This window comes from Gigantopelta aegis, chromosome 8, assembly GCF_016097555.1.
Source record: "Gigantopelta aegis isolate Gae_Host chromosome 8, Gae_host_genome, whole genome shotgun sequence".
In the NCBI taxonomy this organism is placed as follows: domain Eukaryota; kingdom Metazoa; phylum Mollusca; class Gastropoda; order Neomphalida; family Peltospiridae; genus Gigantopelta; species Gigantopelta aegis.
This window is the reverse complement of record NC_054706.1, coordinates 3,379,605-3,399,504: the sequence shown is the minus strand read 5'-3', so window position 1 is coordinate 3,399,504 and position 19,900 is coordinate 3,379,605. Positions and strand designations below refer to the sequence as shown.

Below are 19,900 nucleotides of genomic sequence, written 5' to 3'. Positions count from 1 at the left end.
ATGACATGGATCAAAGAAAATTGTCAATGTTTTGGCAACAATTTTTAGCTTCTGTTAAGCATATACCATTATAAAAATACTTAAAAAATAAATAAAATCCAAATACCTTTTTAATAGTCCAAATACCTTTTTAATACTCCAAATACCTTTTTAATTAGTCCAAATACCTTTTTACTTGTCCAAATACCTTTTTAATAGTCCAAATATCTTTTTAATTTGTCTAAATACCTTTTTAATAGTCCATATACATTTTTAATAGTCCAAATACATTTTTAGTAGTCCAAATACATTTTTAATAGTCCAAATACATTTTTAATAGTCCATTTATTTCTTAGGAACATGTTACCAGAAATGTTTTGGACTGCTCAGGTATTTTCACTAGACTAGATCCAGAACAGCCTATAAATATGATGCCAAAAACAGGGAACCAGTTTTCTTTTTCATCCAAAATATCTTTATACATTTGTGAACAATATGTATAAATGAGCAATATTTACATGCTAATGAACTATCATTCGTCACTTCAAAAACCAAGCAAGTCCTGTACTTTACTTCTATCATATTGTTACGCACAAGTGATGGACTTTCTAAAACATTCCTCTGTGTCTTGAGACACAGGAAGTGTCAAGCAATCTATACAATTACAAAGTCTACACTACACTACACTACACATTACCCTGTTTGACACACAGAGCTTTCGTATGCTCCGACACATCAGTGGGGCACTTTAGCCCATGTGTCTTGCACATTGCTGGAGATTAAAACAAAACAATTAGCTCAATACAGAATGTTGATGGAAATATACAAACTTAAAGCACCAAAAATCATCTGATAGTGATGACTAGGGATGATTGATTTAAGAGCGCAAGGTGCATCAGCAGACAACATGATATCAGAGCCATCTCAGATGTAAAACAAGAAATGTGTACACCTTGACACCCTATGTTGTGTGTAGCTGGACAAATGGATGGACAGATGTACGGAAGAATGGACCCGTTTAACATCATTTCAGTGCTGGGGAGATAATCAGAAGCAGAATCCATGCTTAAGGCACAAAAATCTGAGCTTAATTTGTATGTCCTGTACGAGTTAGAATACACCTGGGACATTAAACTTTACTCATATCCTTATAATAAGTTGAAAATTAAAGCAACAGTAAAATTAATATAGAATTTTTAGGACCACATGAAGATCAAAATGCTTGTAGTAAGAACATTACACTCATAAGCTGAAGACGAGTGGTTCAAACCCCACCACAGGCTGGCTCACACTTTCATTTATCTGTATATTTTCTCACAAACTTAATGTTAAACAAACACTTTTCTAAGCTGTCCATCCCATCACACCATGTGACTGTGATGTCTCGGTGTACTTCCCTGCATCAGGGCACTAATATTTACTGGTACTAGGGACATTTCCGGTGGTTCTAAATGGCTCTTGACAATGCTAGAAGTGACCAAGGTATACTTTCAATGCGAGAGGGCAGAGTTAGCCAACAGTAAAAGCTGATGATAATGACAGGTGTGACACTGGTGACGTAAAGAAACACACAACACCATTGGAGAGACAAGGACTGGGATGTGCAATGTACAGCAAAAAGGTTGAAGGGCATGATGGAAAAAAGATAGACATCAAAGGAGACAAAGGAAAGGGAATGGAGAAAAAAATAAACACACGAGAAAAAGGTGTCATGATGTGGAAGGGTTCCAACAAGGGAAGGTGAATATAACCGAGTCTGAGACCAGGACATCACTCACATGGGAAGATGGCATAGTCCAGCAGGAACATCAGTCTGTTGGCAGCTTCATTGATTTCATCCATCAGTTTGTACACAGTTATCTCCATCGACTGGAAACAAAATATCACATCAACACAGATTAGTAACATCAAGTGCATGTACAGGAATTGTAGCAGAGGGTGGTCTAGAGGTTGCACTATACCAATTAATTTCCGGCTGGGTCGAAGTTCGAGGTGTACCGAACTTTTGATAGAGAAGTTAACACCACAAGTCATGTGATTGGTTATAAATGTGAGTGTGTTGGTTGTAAAAAAAATTAGTTTCATCTGGGCTAAAAATGTATGCAATTTTATTTGATGTAGTACCACCGTGTCAAGTAGCCTTGTGCTTGGAACATGTATGGGGTACCTGTAAAAAAAAGTACTAAACTTTTGTGCGAAACTAGGGGTGTTGCAGAAACATCTGGTTATACCGAAAATGAGCCATGAAAGGTACCATTTTCTGCAGTTAATACTTTGAGGTAGGGGTTGTAGTACTGATATTTATGGGTCACAGTTTGGTTGATATATTGCATATAGTGTTTTTAAACACAAACGTTAACATGGTCGCCTATGGGATTTGAATTGGTATAGTCCAACCTATAGCACATATTCAGTGCATAATAAAAAAGATTATGATTTTTGTGATTTAATTAAATTAAACTACACTATTTGATTAATTAGCCGTCACTCGGCCATGCAAGTTCACAATGACCTTGACCTTGACAATAATTACTGTACATAGCTCTGAATGGAGTTTGAACAAAAATTAGCACTGAGGAAAAGTTGGTTTTGGCCTATAATTCATACTATACAGATTTGAATGTTCTTATTTACATGGTGTTTGACTTGCCATATACAACTGCTCTTAAATATGTTAATATATCTAGGCAGTCTGAACTTAGATTTTAATAGCAATTTATTTTTATATTAAAAATAACGTGCCAATATTGGGATAATGTCTTTAACTTCTATAAACATAGTTAATGTTTCATGTGTGTACTTCTGATAGCTTAACTTTTTAAAGACCTTGATTTTTATTGTCCTTTTGGCATATTTATAGGGTGCTAAGTCATATTTTAGACACATTTGTAGTTTTAGGGGAAACATTTTTTTACTTTGAAGAATTTTTTTACCAAAGCCATAATTAAAATTTTGGTCACTATTGTGCCTTCTGTTCTCATTTATACATAACAATAAGCTTGTTAAACATATCTTTAGGTCTCCAGATCAAATCTTTTTTTTAAATAATCACTTAGTTTGCTCCCATGAAGTGTATTTTAAGTGTATACTAGATTTGGAACCAATTTTTCCAGATTTGATTATCTACCTTGGTGTAATTTGATGATTTATTTTATTGTTAATGCTGTATTATCCAATGTTAATAGCTAAATGATATGCTGGATTACAGATTGTAGGAATACATCCAATATACATATTGTATTGATCTGGATTAGAAAATAATGCAATAAAATAGATGTTCGGGTAATTATGTCACTTAAAAACAGGTTTTTTTTTAGTAATGAATCAAAAATAAATATGCGAAAGCTGCATGATAATTCCAGATATCACAAATTTTTAAAACCTCCAACTACAGTAGGGTATACATAAAATATAGTCAGGAATATTGGTGGCTGCCAATGGTTTTGATGGTCCAATTTGAAAATCTGCATAGCTGATGGTTTTGAAATTCCCGCACATGGTAACTTGAAGATGCCCACACTCAGCATACAGGATTTTCTTCCAACAGTGATGTGCAGGACATTAAGTCATTACTTCATACAGATGCAGTCATGTTGGTTTTCCCTTCCTCAGACATTGTATTTTTTTAATACTGATATTTCTTTGATGTGCCTATTGAGGTCTTCATAATCTAGGGGTCAGTCAAGTACATGTGTTTCAATGGAATAAGTTTAAGGAGTTGAGGTACTCTGAATAGCCATGCTGTCTCTACATATATAGCTGAGCACACACACACATCTGACAATAAATATCTTCAGGAGTATTATTTAAAAAAAAAATATTTGTTCAAATATGACTTATTGCATTTGTACAAAACTGTACAAAATACATGTGTTTTGTGAGGTGTACATTAAATTAGGTTGCACTGTAGAAACAACAGTTTCAGTGAGGTTGTCAGTTTATGTCAGAAGACACCAGATCCTGGTTGTCATAAAAACACATGATTCACCACCTTTTGAAACATGTATGTTATCAGTATAGGTTGCACTATACCAATTAATTTCCGGCTGGGTCGAAGTTCGAGGTGTACCAAACTTTTGATAGAGAAGTTAACACCACAAGTCCTGTGATTGGTTATAAATGTGAGTGTGTTGGTTGTAAAAAAAATTAGTTTCATCTGGGCTAAAAATGTATGCAATTTTATTTGATGTAGTACCACCGTGTCAAGTAGCCTTGTGCTTGGAACATGTATGGGGTACCTGTAAAAAGAAACATCTGGTTATACCGAAAATGAGCCATGAAAGGTACCATTTTCTGCAGTTAATACTTTGAGGTAGGGGTTGTAGTACTGATATTTATGGGTCACAGTTTGGTTGATATATTGCATATAGTGTTTTTAAACACAAAGGTTAACATGGTCGCCTATGGGATTTGAATTGGTATAGTCCAACCTAGACTGCAGTGAGCGATATTTATACTGCATAAGACATGCTCCCCCAGGACATGTATTGGAAAAACAAAATGTGTTTGAGCAGGGAGGGGTTTCAACCCACAAAATGCACCCCCTGCACACACATGCTTACTCTAATATTGATTAGGGTATGATTAAGTTACACAGAAAGGATAATAAACAAAATGTTCTCTTGTGCTTATAAACAACTAAATATAATTTCACTTTATAAAGATATGAATCAATATTTAAGAAATGAAAACATCAGCTGTAGGGTTTGTTTTAGAAGCACAACAGATACTACTGATAATTAAGGCATCACAATAGCCTTATTTTCTAAAACTGACAACACTGTATTAATATCAATGATCGATTAAAACTTACAGAGTAATTTGAACTGACAACACTGTATTAATATCAATGATCGATTAAAACTTACAGAGTAATTTGAACTGACAACACTGTATTAATATCAATGATCGATTAAAACTTACAGAGTAATTTGAACTGACAACACTGTATTAATATCAATGATCGATTAAAACTTACAGAGTAATTTGAACTGACAACACTGTATTAATATCAATGATCGATTAAAACTTACAGAGTAATTTGAACTGACAACACTGTATTAATATCAATGATCGATTAAAACTTACAGAGTAATTTGAACTGACAACACTGTATTAATATCAATGATCGATTAAAACTTACAGAGTAATTTGAACTGACAACACTGTATTAATATCAATGATCGATTAAAACTTACAGAGTAATTTGGGGTACTTGGTTGCAAGTGCACTTTTCTTCCTTTTTTTTCTATATTGTAAGTTAAACAACCAACTTTTCTTGGACAAATATACTTTAAATATTTATATATTTACAATTTCACCCTTCATGTATACTCAGTGCACCAATAACGCAGTGATCAACAGAAAATCAATTCTGTCTTATACTCTAGTTTACTTGATCATCAAACTTGTTCTCAGTTAACTGGTGAAAGGTTGACGAGAACCTGACAAATGGTATCGACCCGGGTACATGTGTAACAGGAGCACGCACCGTCTTGAGGAACTCCTGGATCTCAACCAGTTCACTAGTAGTCTCGGGAATCTCACTCACTCGGTCAGCCATCTCGTCGTACTTCTTACAGATACTGAAAAACATTTCAACATGGTCAGTTCAAATGTACTGAATACTCAGCCATCTCGTCATACGTCTTACAAATACTGAAAAACATTTCAATACCATCTAATAAACTTACTGAATACTTTTAAACAATAAATAAAACATTTCAACACAAGTTAGTTTAAACTTACTGAATACTGATAACATAGACCAACAAATAAAATATATATCTCATCATATTCAATCTTACAGATACTAAAATAAACATTAAAAAAGTTAACACCATCAATTTACTAAAATTATCATAAAAAAAGAACCATATAAACACATACAACACAGATACACACACACACATACACAACACATACACACAACACACACACACACACAACACACAGACACACACACACACACAACACACAAAGACACACACAGACACAACACACAAAGACACACACACACACACACAAACACACACACACACACAAACAAACACACACACACACAAACAAACACACACACACACAAACACACACACATCTAAGTTGGTCAGCGATATCAACTTGCATGTACTGAAATAAAATAAAGTAATCTAATAAGATCTAACTAAGCACATTGTTTAACCAATGGTTGTTCAGCACACTGTCACAGTATTTTGATAAACAAACTCCCCACAGCCATCACATTCGGAAGGTATCCCCAAAGGAAAAATCCTTCAAAGGAAGCACACATAAGACCATGATTGAAGGATTCGTTTTCTCTGTTCATCAATACATAACCTGACCTCTAACTAATGCTATTTACCCTTACTGTAATAGACTAGTCCGGACATCCAAACAGCCAATGTGATGGCTTTAAAAAAATAAGAAACGCCCCCCCCCACCCCCACCCCCCAAAAGCATTCTGAGAGTACTGCTAATGTGATGGCTTTAAAGAAAAAAACAAAGAAAAACATGCATTCTGACAGTACTGCTAAAGCAATACATGTCCCCTACCAGCCCCAACCATTTTTCGTATCTCCTAACTTCAATGGCTATAACTGTGTGAAAAATGGGTAATCGCCGTGAAAGTTAAACTTGATCTGTAAGAGTACATGATAAACTTGTATCCAAAATTTCAGCTCAGTATCTTCAGGCATTGCAAAACAAAATCTAGGAATATTTGTTTTCCATATCCCCCAAGTTCAAGGGCCATAACTCTGTGAAAAATCTTGATCTGTAACAGAACATGATAAATCTAGACACAAAATTGCATCTCAATAAATTGAGGTACTGCAAAAAAAAAAAAATCTGGTAAACTAATTTTAAATATCTCCTAAGTTCAAGGGCCATAAGTCTGTCAAAATATGGTAAAACACCACGAAAGTCAACATTTCAAGACATTCTTAAAAAAGCCCATTCGGCAACGTATATGTGGGACAGATGGACAGACAGGACAGAGATGAAACCTATATGTGGGACAGATGGACAGACAGGACAGAGATGAAACCTATATGTGGGACAGATGGACAGACAGGACAGAGATGAAACCTATATGTGGGACAGATGGACAGACAGGACAGAGATGAAACCTATATGTGGGACAGATGGACAGACAGGACAGAGATGAAACCTATATGTGGGACAGATGGACAGACAGGACAGAGATGAAACCTATAATCCACTCCAGCTGGACTGTTAGGGGACTATAAAGCAGAAGACAAGGAACAATCTACCAACCCTCTGTTGAGTTCTCGGTTCTCGTCCATGGAAAAGGTGACGAGTCGATCTTTGAGTCGGTTTGTGCGCTGACAGAGTTCCACGTTCAGACTGGCACAGTCCAGACAGTACATGCTGAGAGGAACTGTGATTCGTAGCAGGGCTATCTCGTCCTTCAGGTCATTCAGTGACGTTATTTTCTAGAAAACACAACCAGTTAGTATGTGATATGTAGCAGGGCTATCTCGTCCTTCAGGTCATTCAATGACGTTATTTTCTAGAAAACACAATCAGTTAGTATGTGATATGCAGCAGGGCTATCTCGTCCTTCAGGTCATTCAGTGATGTTATTTTCTAGAAAACACAATCAGTTAGTATGTGATATGTAGCAGGGCTATCTCGTCCTTCAGGTCATTCAGTGACGTTATTTTCTAGAAAACACAATCAGTTAGTATGTGATATGCAGCAGGGCTATCTCGTCCTTCAGGTCATTCAGTGATGTTATTTTCTAGAAAACACAACCAGTTAGTATGTGATATGTAGCAGGGCTATCTCGTACTTCAGGTCATTCAGTGATGTTATTTTCTAGAAAACACAATCAGTTAGTATGTGATATGCAGCAGGGCTATCTCGTCCTTCAGGTCATTCAGTGACGTTATTTTCTAGAAAACACAATCAGTTAGTATGTGATATGTAGCAGGGCTATCTCGTCCTTCAGGTCATTCAATGACGTTATTTTCTAGAAAACACAATCAGTTAGTATGTGATATGCAGCAGGGCTATCTCGTCCTTCAGGTCATTCAGTGATGTTATTTTCTAGAAAACACAATCAGTTAGTATGTGATATGTAGCAGGGCTATCTCGTCCTTCAGGTCATTCAGTGACGTTATTTTCTAGAAAACACAATCAGTTAGTATGTGATATGCAGCAGGGCTATCTCGTCCTTCAGGTCATTCAGTGATGTTATTTTCTAGAAAACACAACCAGTTAGTATGTGATATGTAGCAGGGCTATCTCGTACTTCAGGTCATTCAGTGATGTTATTTTCTAGAAAACACAATCAGTTAGTATGTGATATGCAGCAGGGCTATCTCGTCCTTCAGGTCATTCAGTGACGTTATTTTCTAGAAAACACAATCAGTTAGTATGTGATATGCAGCAGGGCTATCTCGTCCTTCAGGTCATTCAGTGATGTTATTTTCTAGAAAACACAATCAGTTAGTATGTGATATGTAGCAGGGCTATCTCGTCCTTCAGGTCATTCAGTGACGTTATTTTCTAGAAAACACAACCAGTTAGTATGTGATATGCAGCAGGGCTATCTCGTCCTTCAGGTCATTCAGTGATGTTATTTTCTAGAAAACACAATCAGTTAGTATGTGATATGCAGCAGGGCTATCTCGTCCTTCAGGTCATTCAGTGATGTTATTTTCTAGAAAACACAATCAGTTAGTATGTGATTCGTAGCAGGGCTATCTCGTCCTTCAGGTCATTCAGTGATGTTATTTTCTAGAAAACACAATCAGTTAGTATGTGATATGCAGCAGGGCTATCTCGTCCTTCAGGTCATTCAGTGATGTTATTTTCTAGAAAACACAATCAGTTAGTATGTGATTCGTAGCAGGGCTATCTCGTCCTTCAGGTCATTCAGTGATGTTATTTTCTAGAAAACACAATCAGTTAGTATGTGATATGTAGCAGGGCTATCTCGTACTTCAGGTCATTCAGTGATGTTATTTTCTAGAAAACACAATCAGTTAGTATGTGATATGCAGCAGGGCTATCTCGTCCTTCAGGTCATTCAGTGACATTTTTTTTCTTGAAAAAACTCACAATCAGTTAGTTTGTAACCATCTTATTTATTATGCAGAAAAAAGTTAAGACATAACTGTCTCACTGAGACCCCCCCCCCCCCCCCCCCCAAACAAAAAATCAACAAATAAAAAAAGAACACCAAAATATTCCCTACAAGATTTAAAAACATTTATCAACATTAAAAAAATCATATAATGTGTATATGTTTTTGCATTGCCTATAAAATGTAATAGTTTTTTCAATATTAACTATAATACATTTTTTAAGAAATATACATAAATAAAAAATGTCAAAAACCTAAAGAAATATTTGATTTAACAAAACACAAACAAATATGTAATACTAAATTAGCTTATAAATATGTGGGGATTTCAAACAGAGCATACATATTTCAAACTTAACCTATGATGTATGGACTGGTTTAAGTAATTAAGTATCCCATCAATATACACTTGTTGTTTTTATTGAGGATGCAACATATATATTTGTTGAAATATAACAAATGTACAATGAAACTGAAATATCATAAAATTGAAATTCATAGATCACATAATTGTCTATAAATTGACAGACTTGAATTAACACAAATCAAATCACAACAATATACCCAAACATTTGAGTCAAGTGAACAGCAAGAACAAAGTATACTATCACCATGCTCAGTGAGAAGCAAAAAACATATTACACAAACTTGAACATAACAAGAGAAATAATTTTCTATTGGGTAGCATTCCTCCATTAATGTATGCTATAAAAAATACCAAACATTCAAATTATAATCATCGTCTTTTATATACTATACTAGAGAATATACAAATATATAGTGGTAATTGCGAACTCTTGTGTGAGTGAATTACATTTTCAATTCAGTGATAGTCTGGTGAGTGATATTTGACTAAATATAAATATCTGTGAAGTAAAGATGACAAGACATTTCCGTTTGAAGGTGTTCTGTTTCAAGCAGTAAACAGAAATATGTAAATATATTCATTCAAAAATAATAGGCTCTACTGTAACATCTATCTTACCTCATGGAAAATCTATTTTACCAAAGAGTTAAAAAGTTGATTAGTAAAAAGATATTTAAAAACTGGCAATGAATTTTAATAAAGTCAGAGTTAAAACTGCAAACAGAGGGTAAAGAAGAGATCAGAAAAAGGGTATTTTAAGGGCCGGTCATGTTTCTAATATTTTGGTGGTTTTGACAATACAAAATTAAATGTCGGCCTACATCAGAAATAGAACAATGTGTGTCCTGTAATAGGACAGTATGTAGCATGTGTAAAACACCACACAAGCAGTCTCACCTCCTTGAATGCCTGGATGGAATGTTTCTCACGCAGAAACGCAGACACATCCTGGTCAGCTTTGTTGTTGAGCAAATCAGAATATTTCTTGTACGTGTTCAAGTACCTGAAAATAACATAATAATAACAATGCTGTGGGAAATGGCAGGTGTGTGACATGGATAGCCACATAACACAAGCACATGTCATGGTTAGAGAGACAAGGACTGGGATATGGAGGTGGACAGCAAAATAAGTTGAAAGATGGGAGGAATTGCCAGATGGGGAAGAAATGAGATGGAAATGAGAAAGGAAAGGGGACAGTGGGGTACATAATAATAATAATGTTGTGGAACAAATAAAATCATGTTACTGTTTCTGATAAAGCACAGTGACATACTTCTTACAGTATAATACGAGTAGTCCTACTGATGTCCATGTCACTTTAATAATAACATTGACTACAGCAATAAAAGTTAGTGACACAAGCACAGTGACATACTTCTTACAGTATAATACAAGTAGTCCTACTGATGTCCATGTCACTTTAATAATAACATTGACTACAGCAATAAAAGTTAGTGACACAAGCACAGTGACATACTTCTTACAGTATAATACAAGTAGTCCTACTGATGTCCATGTCACTTTAATAATAACATTGACTACAGCAATAAAAGTTAGTGACACAAGCACAGTGACATACTTCTTACAGTATAATACGAGTAGTCCTACTGATGTCCATGTCACTTTAATAATAACATGGACTACAGCAATAAAAGTTAGTGACACAAGCACAGTGACATACTTTTGACAGTATAATACGAGTAGTACTACTGATGTCCATGTCACTTTAATAATAACACTGACTACAGCAATAAAAGTTAGTGACAGTGACATACTTCTTACAGTATAATATGAGTAGTCCTACTGATGTCCATGTGACTTTAATAATAACATTGACTACAGCAATAAAAGTTAGTGACACAAGCACAGTGACATACTTCTTACAGTATAATATGAGTAGTCCTACTAATGTCCTCCATGTCACTTTAATAATAACATTGACTACAGCAATAAAAGTTAGTGACACAGTGACATACGTCTGACAGTATAATACGAGTAGTCCTACTGATGTCCATGTCACTTTAATAATAACTTGACTACAGCAATAAAAGTTAGTGACACAGTGACATACTTTTGACAGTATAATACAAGTAGTTCTACTAATGTCCATGTCACTTTAATAATAACCTTGACTACAGCAATAAAAGTTAGAGACACAGTGACATACTTTTGACAGTATAATACGAGTAGTCCTATTGATGTCCATGTCACTTTAATAATAACACTGACTACAGCAATAAAAGTTAGAGACACAGTGACATACTTTTGACAGTATAATACGAGTAGTCCTACTAATGTCCATGTCACTTTAATAATAACACTGACTACATCAATAAAAGTTAGTGACACAGTGACATACGTCTGACAGTATAATACGAGTAGTCCTACTGATGTCCATGTCACTTTAATAATAACACTGACTACAGCAATAAACTTTAGTGACACAGTGACATACTTTTGACAGTATAATACGAGTAGTCCTACTGATGTCCATGTCACTTTAATAATAACATTGACTACAGCAATAAAAGTTAGTGACACAAGCACAGTGACATACTTCTTACAGTATAATATGAGTAGTCCTACTAATGTCCTCCATGTCACTTTAATAATAACATTGACTACAGCAATAAAAGTTAGTGACACAGTGACATACGTCTGACAGTATAATACGAGTAGTCCTACTGATGTCCATGTCACTTTAATAATAACTTGACTACAGCAATAAAAGTTAGTGACACAGTGACATACTTTTGACAGTATAATACAAGTAGTTCTACTAATGTCCATGTCACTTTAATAATAACCTTGACTACAGCAATAAAAGTTAGAGACACAGTGACATACTTTTGACAGTATAATACGAGTAGTCCTATTGATGTCCATGTCACTTTAATAATAACACTGACTACAGCAATAAAAGTTAGAGACACAGTGACATACTTTTGACAGTATAATACGAGTAGTCCTACTAATGTCCATGTCACTTTAATAATAACACTGACTACATCAATAAAAGTTAGTGACACAGTGACATACGTCTGACAGTATAATACGAGTAGTCCTACTGATGTCCATGTCACTTTAATAATAACACTGACTACAGCAATAAACTTTAGTGACACAGTGACATACTTTTGACAGTATAATACGAGTAGTCCTACTGATGTCCATGTCACTTTAATAATAACATTGACTACAGCAATAAAAGTTAGAGACACAGTGACATACTTTTGACAGTATAATACGAGTAGTCCTATTGATGTCCATGTCACTTTAATAATAACACTGACTACAGCAATAAAAGTTAGTGACACAAGCACAGTGACATACTTTTGACAGCATAATATGAGTAGTCCTACTAATGTCCATGTCACTTTAATAATAACATTGACTACAGCAATAAAAGTTAGTGACACAGTGACATACTTTTGAAACAGTATAATATGAGTAGTCCTACTGATGTCCATGACACTTTAATAATAACACTGACTACAGCAATAAAAGTTAGTGACACAGTGACATACTTTTGAAACAGTATAATACGAGTAGTCCTACTAATGTCCATGTCACTTTAATAATAACACTGACTACAGCAATAAAAGTTAGTGACACAGTGACATACTTTTGACAGTATAATACGAGTAGTCCTACTAATGTCCATGTCACTTTAATAATAACATTGACTACAGCAATAAAAGTTAGTGACACAGCACAGTGACATACTTTTGACAGTATAATATGAGTAGTCCTACTGATGTCCATGTCACTTTAATAATAACATTGACTACAGCAATAAAAGTTAGTGACACAGTGACATACTTTTGACAGTATAATACGAGTAGTCCTACTGATGTCCATGTCACTTTAATAATAACATTGACTACAGCAATAAAAGTTAGTGACACAGTGACATACTTCTGAGGTCCGAGCGTGTTGTTTTTGAAGATCTCCATCACACTGTCCACATACTGCGTGACCAGAGACTCCTGGAGCTTCACTGACCGCAGCAACAAACGCTGACCTCTCATGTCAGGAAACAGCTCACATTCAACCTGGAAAACAGTGCATATTCATCATATAATAGAGTTCACATTCTATCATTTACAAAACATCTCACATTCTACCTGGAAAACAGTGCATATTCATCATATAGTAGAGTTCACATTCTACCACTTACAAAACAGCTCACATTAAACCTGGAAAACAGTGCATATTCATCATATAATAGAGTTCACATTCTACCACTTACAAAACAGCTCACATTCATCCTGGAAAACAGTGCATTTTCATCATATAATAGAGTTCACATTCCATCATTTACAAAACAGCTCACATTCAACACTATACATGAAGAGTTCACATGCAAAAACAGATAAATCCATTTTGATCATTTTCTGTAAAAGAGGTGTTTTTGGTGTGCTTTCTAGGTTAAGCATAGCAATTTAGTATAGGGTGATTCTAAATTATTATAAGTGAAGTAAACCAAGGACAGAATTTCAAAAATATTAATTTATTAATAAAGTAGAAAAATGTAGTTTTTGATTCCGTTTCAAATAATGGTCTAAACATTATATGTTTCAAAGTACACAAATATACTCTTCAAAAGAAGAAACGCAAAACCACATTGTCGTAACATTTGGATAATTGATTTAATTATTGAATGGTGAGTCCGATAATTACCAAATGTTGCAGGATTGTTCACAATTCACTCTAGTCCATTGTGAGTAAGTGATAGGACACACCACCAAGGTCAAGGTCATCTGGAGTCGATACCGGGTGTGGCCTCCGCGTGTGTTGACAACTGCCTGCCACCGCCTGCCCATTGAAGCAACCAGAGTACGGATGACGTCCCGGGGGATGGTGGCCCACTCGGCCTGCAAGGCTGCTGCCAGCTCGGGCAGGGTCTGGGGCTGTGGTTGTCGCTGTCGGAGGCGTTGGTCCAACTCGTCCCATAGATGCTCAATTGGGTTCAAATCCGGTGATATCGATGGCCAAGGAAGGACATTAATGTTGTTGTTCTGTAGGAAAGCCGTTGTGAGACGTGCTGTGTGAGGCCTGGCGTTGTCATGTTGGAACACTGCGTTGGCGTTGGCCATAACTGGAACGATGTGTGGCCGGAGGATCTGGTCAATGTAGCCCTGTGCATTCAGGTTGCCCTGCACGTGGACCAGGTCAGTTCTGCCAGTGTGTGAGATGGCTGCCCACACCATGACACTACCCCCGCCGAATCTGTCCACTTCCTGCACGCAGTTTGCCGCATAACGTTCACCACGACGCCTATACACGCGACATCTTCCATCATGACGTCGGAGCAGAAATCGGGACTCGTCACTGAACCACACCTGTCTCCATCGCAGTTGAGGCCATTGTCGATGAATCTGGCACCACTGCAGTCGGAGTCGACGGTGTTGTGGTGTTAAGATGACACCTCGAACTGGACGTCTGGCACGAATTCCTACCTCACGTAGGCGGTTCCGTACGGTCTGGTCGGATATCCTGCGCAAACCTGGTATTGCTGCAGCTGTGGAGGTGGCAGTAGTCAATCGTTCCCGAAGGTGGCGTACCCGGATGTAGCGGTCCTGCCCGGGGGTAGTGACCCGTGGTCGACCGGATCTAGGGAGGTCACGTGTTGATCCATGTTGCTGGTAACGGTCCCACAGTCTGGAGATGGTGCTTGGGGACACATGGAATGCCCTGGCAACAGCCGTTCTGGATTCGCCTGCGTCTAGTCGGCCGATGGCATTGTTTCTCTGCGGTTCACTGAGACGTGGCATGTCCTGGATTGTCAACTGTCGGCCAGATACAGAGGCCAGGCAAGCGAACACCCTGCACTTTTATACTGTCGGTGTTCATGTTGCACGTGCAGACAACGCACGTGCAGTGGTGACATGGTTTGCACGTGGCTGCGTTTTTGCGAATATTCACATTTTGGAACTTTATTGTACAGTAGCTGCGTTTTATCGAATGTAACCGTGGGAATGTGTTTGGGACATGCAATGACCTTATATTCACAAAGCATGAACCGGTAGGAAACATAAAATCGGAGTTATAATCCATTTGTACCCTTTTGCGTTTCTTTTTTTGAAGAGTATATGTTAAAAATGGTAAATATTATGACTGTTATTAAAGATTCAACATAAATCAGTATTAATCTAACAAAACAAGAGGTCCTGGGGGAAACAAACATTCATATGACTAGAAATCTAATCAGATTGATATTGACTACAAAGGAATAATCACCGCCAAGAAAGAGAGTCAAGGTTGTTAAGGTTTATAAAGTTTGTGACTAGTATCGCCACACAAAGTTCCAGTAGGATATAATGTAGCACTAGCTTGAAACCAACCAATGACAGTTCAGTCCTCATCACTGCTTTCCTCAAGGTCCTGTCTGCCAATGTCACGCTGGCGACATCGGCGAAGATATTCTCATAAAAGATCCGGACAGTGTCAGCTGCACCAATCTCATCAATAAGTTTGAGGACATCAACTTTCTTGGCAGGTTTCACACAGTTGACCATGGGAGTGATGGCTGGCTTGAAGTTCTCCCATTTTCTACCCTTCTTGAGAATAACGTGTTCACAAAAGTCACCACCATAGACTTGCTTGAAACCAACTTGATCCGAATTGATGCGTAGGACCTTGGCGTCGCTGATCTTGAAGGACCTCTGGGACTTGCAATGCGCTGCTGCAGCTGTCTTGAAATCGCGACATTGCCAATCTGTACAATACTCATGTACTTTGCCGTGTTTGTTTAGAATAGCAACATACTCATCAGGTAGGAGAATAGTATTATTTTTCCTAATGTCTTGCTTGATCCTCCCGAATGCCCTATCTGCTGGAAGAAAACTGTGGCCTCGGACAGGGAATGTGTATTCGATGCTCAGCTGTGGAAAGTTCTGTTTTCACATAGCACACAGCATCGACAAAACATTGATGTTTTTATTTTGGCCAAAGCAGGAGTCTGAAAACAAGCGCAAGTGTGGATTCCTTTTCAGTTGGTCCCCCACAACAGAAATGAAAAAATAGTTTAAGGCTGAAGCCACCATATTGCTATCCTCGTGGTTCGGGCTTTCTAGCCATATGTATAGGTGAATGTCATCTTTTCCCTGTGGAAGACCTCGGCCGCCAAAAACATAGAGGTAGAATAGAAAGTTTGTCCTATGGGAGACTTCGGAAGAACAAGATTCTCCATGATATCAAAACAAACGGTGAATGAATCCTCGACATTATTTAAACTGTCATAGAATCTCCTTGCTATACGCCTGTGAAGAATGAACATGGCCGAACAATTCCATTTATTATCATCTGTGATGAATGGGTCCTTCAGCTGTAGCCTGAACTTCAGGCATGTGCTGTATATATCCACAGCAGGATGACCAAAGGCCAAGTTGAAATCGTAGACAAAAACACTGTAGTATAGTGAATACGATATCTGTAAATTATTGTGATCCTGAAACATTTGGTGCATCTTTTTGACATTCAGGTCGGCTGGAAGTATTTCCGGCCAGGGGCGCCACGACGAGCATAATGGCTAACTCGACATCCTGAGTAACCTTGTTTTCAGTAGAATATAACCGATCATGTGCGTAGGTTAAATCATCATTGGACAGGGAAGTTGCCAAGCACACATTACGTACATTATGTACACACGAAATGCTAGCAAGTTTTTCAGCACCACTATGTCGCGCGTTTTTTGCAAGGGAGAGTCCAGAATTGCCTGAATTGTTCTCCCGTTTACGCCCAATTGGTGATAATACCACTGTCTCATCAATGTCATCAAAGTTCTCCATTATTAAAGGAAATTTTCGATAAAATACGTAGAAACTTTAGTGAGTAATGAGAGGGATCCTGGGCGCTGCCATGTTGAATCACATGACTAATTACGGCGTATAGATTGGATAAATGGAGTTGTCGGTATCTGCGAAAAATGATACCTATCACTTGTCGGTTTTTGAAACGAATCATGGAATTGTTGTGGGTTTTATGAAGTAGGTGCCGGCTTTTGCAAAGAAACAGATATGCTGTCAGTAAATACGCCACCAGTACTACGTAATGGTCGCCATGGTTTATTTTCGACCAAAATGGCATTTGTCGGTTTTTGCACCTGAACTCTTCACATGTATAACCATAAATAAATATGTGAGTACTTTGTTAAATAAAATATTTCTTCCATCCTCTTGCCCAGTTTTGTCTCATGACAGTGTGAAGGGTAGGTGTGAGAAGGATATTGCCTTCTTGTAAAAGGTCTTGAGGCACCATTTACTGCCATGGTTAATATTATATTTAAAGTCTAGAAAATAGATACAAAATTTATTAATTATAGCATACTGCCCAGTTGGATGTGTGTATACCTCAAGTGGCATACATCCGACAGTTGATAATATTACAGGGCATTACTTACTGGAAGTTCACATATCCAGTGTGGTCCACATACAAGTCTACAAACTGAACTAAGCCGTAGGATAGTTGATATTATCACAGTGCATCAACTACTAGATGTTCCATACCTGACGCAGTCTACATTCTACAGTTTACAAACTGAACTAAGCTGTAGGATAGCTGATATCACAGTGCATCACCTACCAGATGTTCCATACCTGACGCAGTCTACATTCTACAGTTTACAAACTGATCTGAGCCTTATGATAGCTGATAATATCACAGTGCATCACTTACTAGATGTTCCATACCTTACGCAGTCTACATTCTACAGTTTACAAACTGATCTGAGCCGTATGATAGTTGATAATATCACAGTGCATCACTTACTAGATGTTCCATACCTGACGCAGTCTACATTCTACAGTTTACAAACTGATCTGAGCCTTATGATAGCTGATAATATCACAGTGCATCACTTACTAGATGTTCCATACCTGACGTAATCTACATTCTACAGTTTACAAACTGATCTGAGCCTTATGATAGTTGATAATATCACAGTGCATCACTTACTAGATGTTCCATACCTGACGTAATCTACATTCTACAGTTTACAAACTGATCTGAGCCTTATGATAGTTGATAATATCACAGTGCATCACTTACTAGATGTTCCATACCTGACGTAATCTACATTCTACAGTTTACAAACTGATCTGAGCCTTATGATAGTTGATAATATCACAGTGCATCACCTACCAGATGTTCCATACCTGACGCAGTCTACATTCTACAGTTTACAAACTAATCTGAGCCTTATGATAGCTGATAATATCACAGTGCATCACTTACTAGATGTTCCATACCTGACGCAGTCTACATTCTACAGTTTACAAATTGATCTGAGCCGTATGATAGCTGATAATATCACAGTGCATCACTTACTAGATGTTCCATACCTGACGCAGTCTACATTCTACAGTTTACAAATTGATCTGAGCCGTATGATAGTTGATAATATCACAGTGCATCACTTACTAGATGTTCCATACCTGACGCAGTCTACATTCTACAGTTTACAAACTGATCTGAGCCTTATGATAGCTGATAATATCACAGTGCATCACTTACTAGATGTTCCATACCTGACGTAATCCACATTCTACAGTTTACAAACTAAATTAAGCCATACCCGCATGAGTCCGTCTCCACTGGCGATGATCTCGGAGAAGCACCGCAGGATGATGTCGCGGATCTCTCTGAACGGCGGCTCGAAGACGATCTTCGGATCCTCCACTTTTAGCTTGATGATCATCACCTGGGGCATCACGTACTGCAACTCGTCAAACACCTCACCAAAATCATTACCTGCCTGAAACACAGTACCGTTATTGTGATAAATAATAATCAAATCAGATTATGTGTTTGCTACCTACCAATCACATATAACATGGTTCACCATTTACAAACAGGTTTAACAGTTTACTGATGCAGTAATAATTTATGTTTTCATACATTAGAATAATCTGCAGCACTGTTAATTAATGATGTTATTAAGCATGAAATCAAGTGAAAGTCATCTAATATACAGAAATATTAATGGGAAAAACATTGATAGTGGCCAGTTTAAATTGGTTTTACCACAGGCTCAATAAACAGAGTTTAAAAACTACTCACTCCTCCCTATATATAGACTATTATGTATTATCTGGAAAACATCAACATTGGAGGGTTTTTTTAATCTGGTTTGATGAATACTGAATAAAAACTTTAAATCAATCGTCTATAGATTATGCATGTGATTTGACAGCTGGCTTATCTGGAAAACATAAACATGTCTGTTTATTCAAATATATCTTACAAAGGTTTACAGACTACGTGTGTGATTTGAGACCTGGAGTATCTGGAAAACATCAACCACAGCCTGTCTTACAAAGGCGTAACAAATCACAGAATAAAACTCTACAGACTAAACATGTGTTTTGAAACCTGGTGTATCTGGAAAACATAAACCACAGCCTGTCTTACAAAGGCTTAACAAATCACAGAATAAA

At 37.1% G+C, this 19,900-nt stretch overlaps 1 protein-coding gene across 2 annotated transcripts in view; it reads right to left on the bottom strand.

Moving 5' to 3' along the window:
• Nucleotides 1–19,900, bottom strand: part of LOC121378576 (dynein heavy chain 3, axonemal-like) — a 128,908-nt gene that overhangs the window by 94,686 nt on the left and 14,322 nt on the right. For both annotated transcript variants that reach the window (XM_041506821.1, XM_041506822.1), the window contains exons 12-17: nucleotides 19,039–19,218; nucleotides 13,380–13,516; nucleotides 10,356–10,461; nucleotides 7,255–7,433; nucleotides 5,471–5,564; nucleotides 1,758–1,848 (exon numbers count right to left, since the gene is read on the bottom strand). In XM_041506821.1, the coding sequence (XP_041362755.1) occupies nucleotides 1,758–1,848; nucleotides 5,471–5,564; nucleotides 7,255–7,433; nucleotides 10,356–10,461; nucleotides 13,380–13,516; nucleotides 19,039–19,218 (787 nt within the window). The remainder of the gene's footprint in view (nucleotides 1–1,757; nucleotides 1,849–5,470; nucleotides 5,565–7,254; nucleotides 7,434–10,355; nucleotides 10,462–13,379; nucleotides 13,517–19,038; nucleotides 19,219–19,900) is intronic.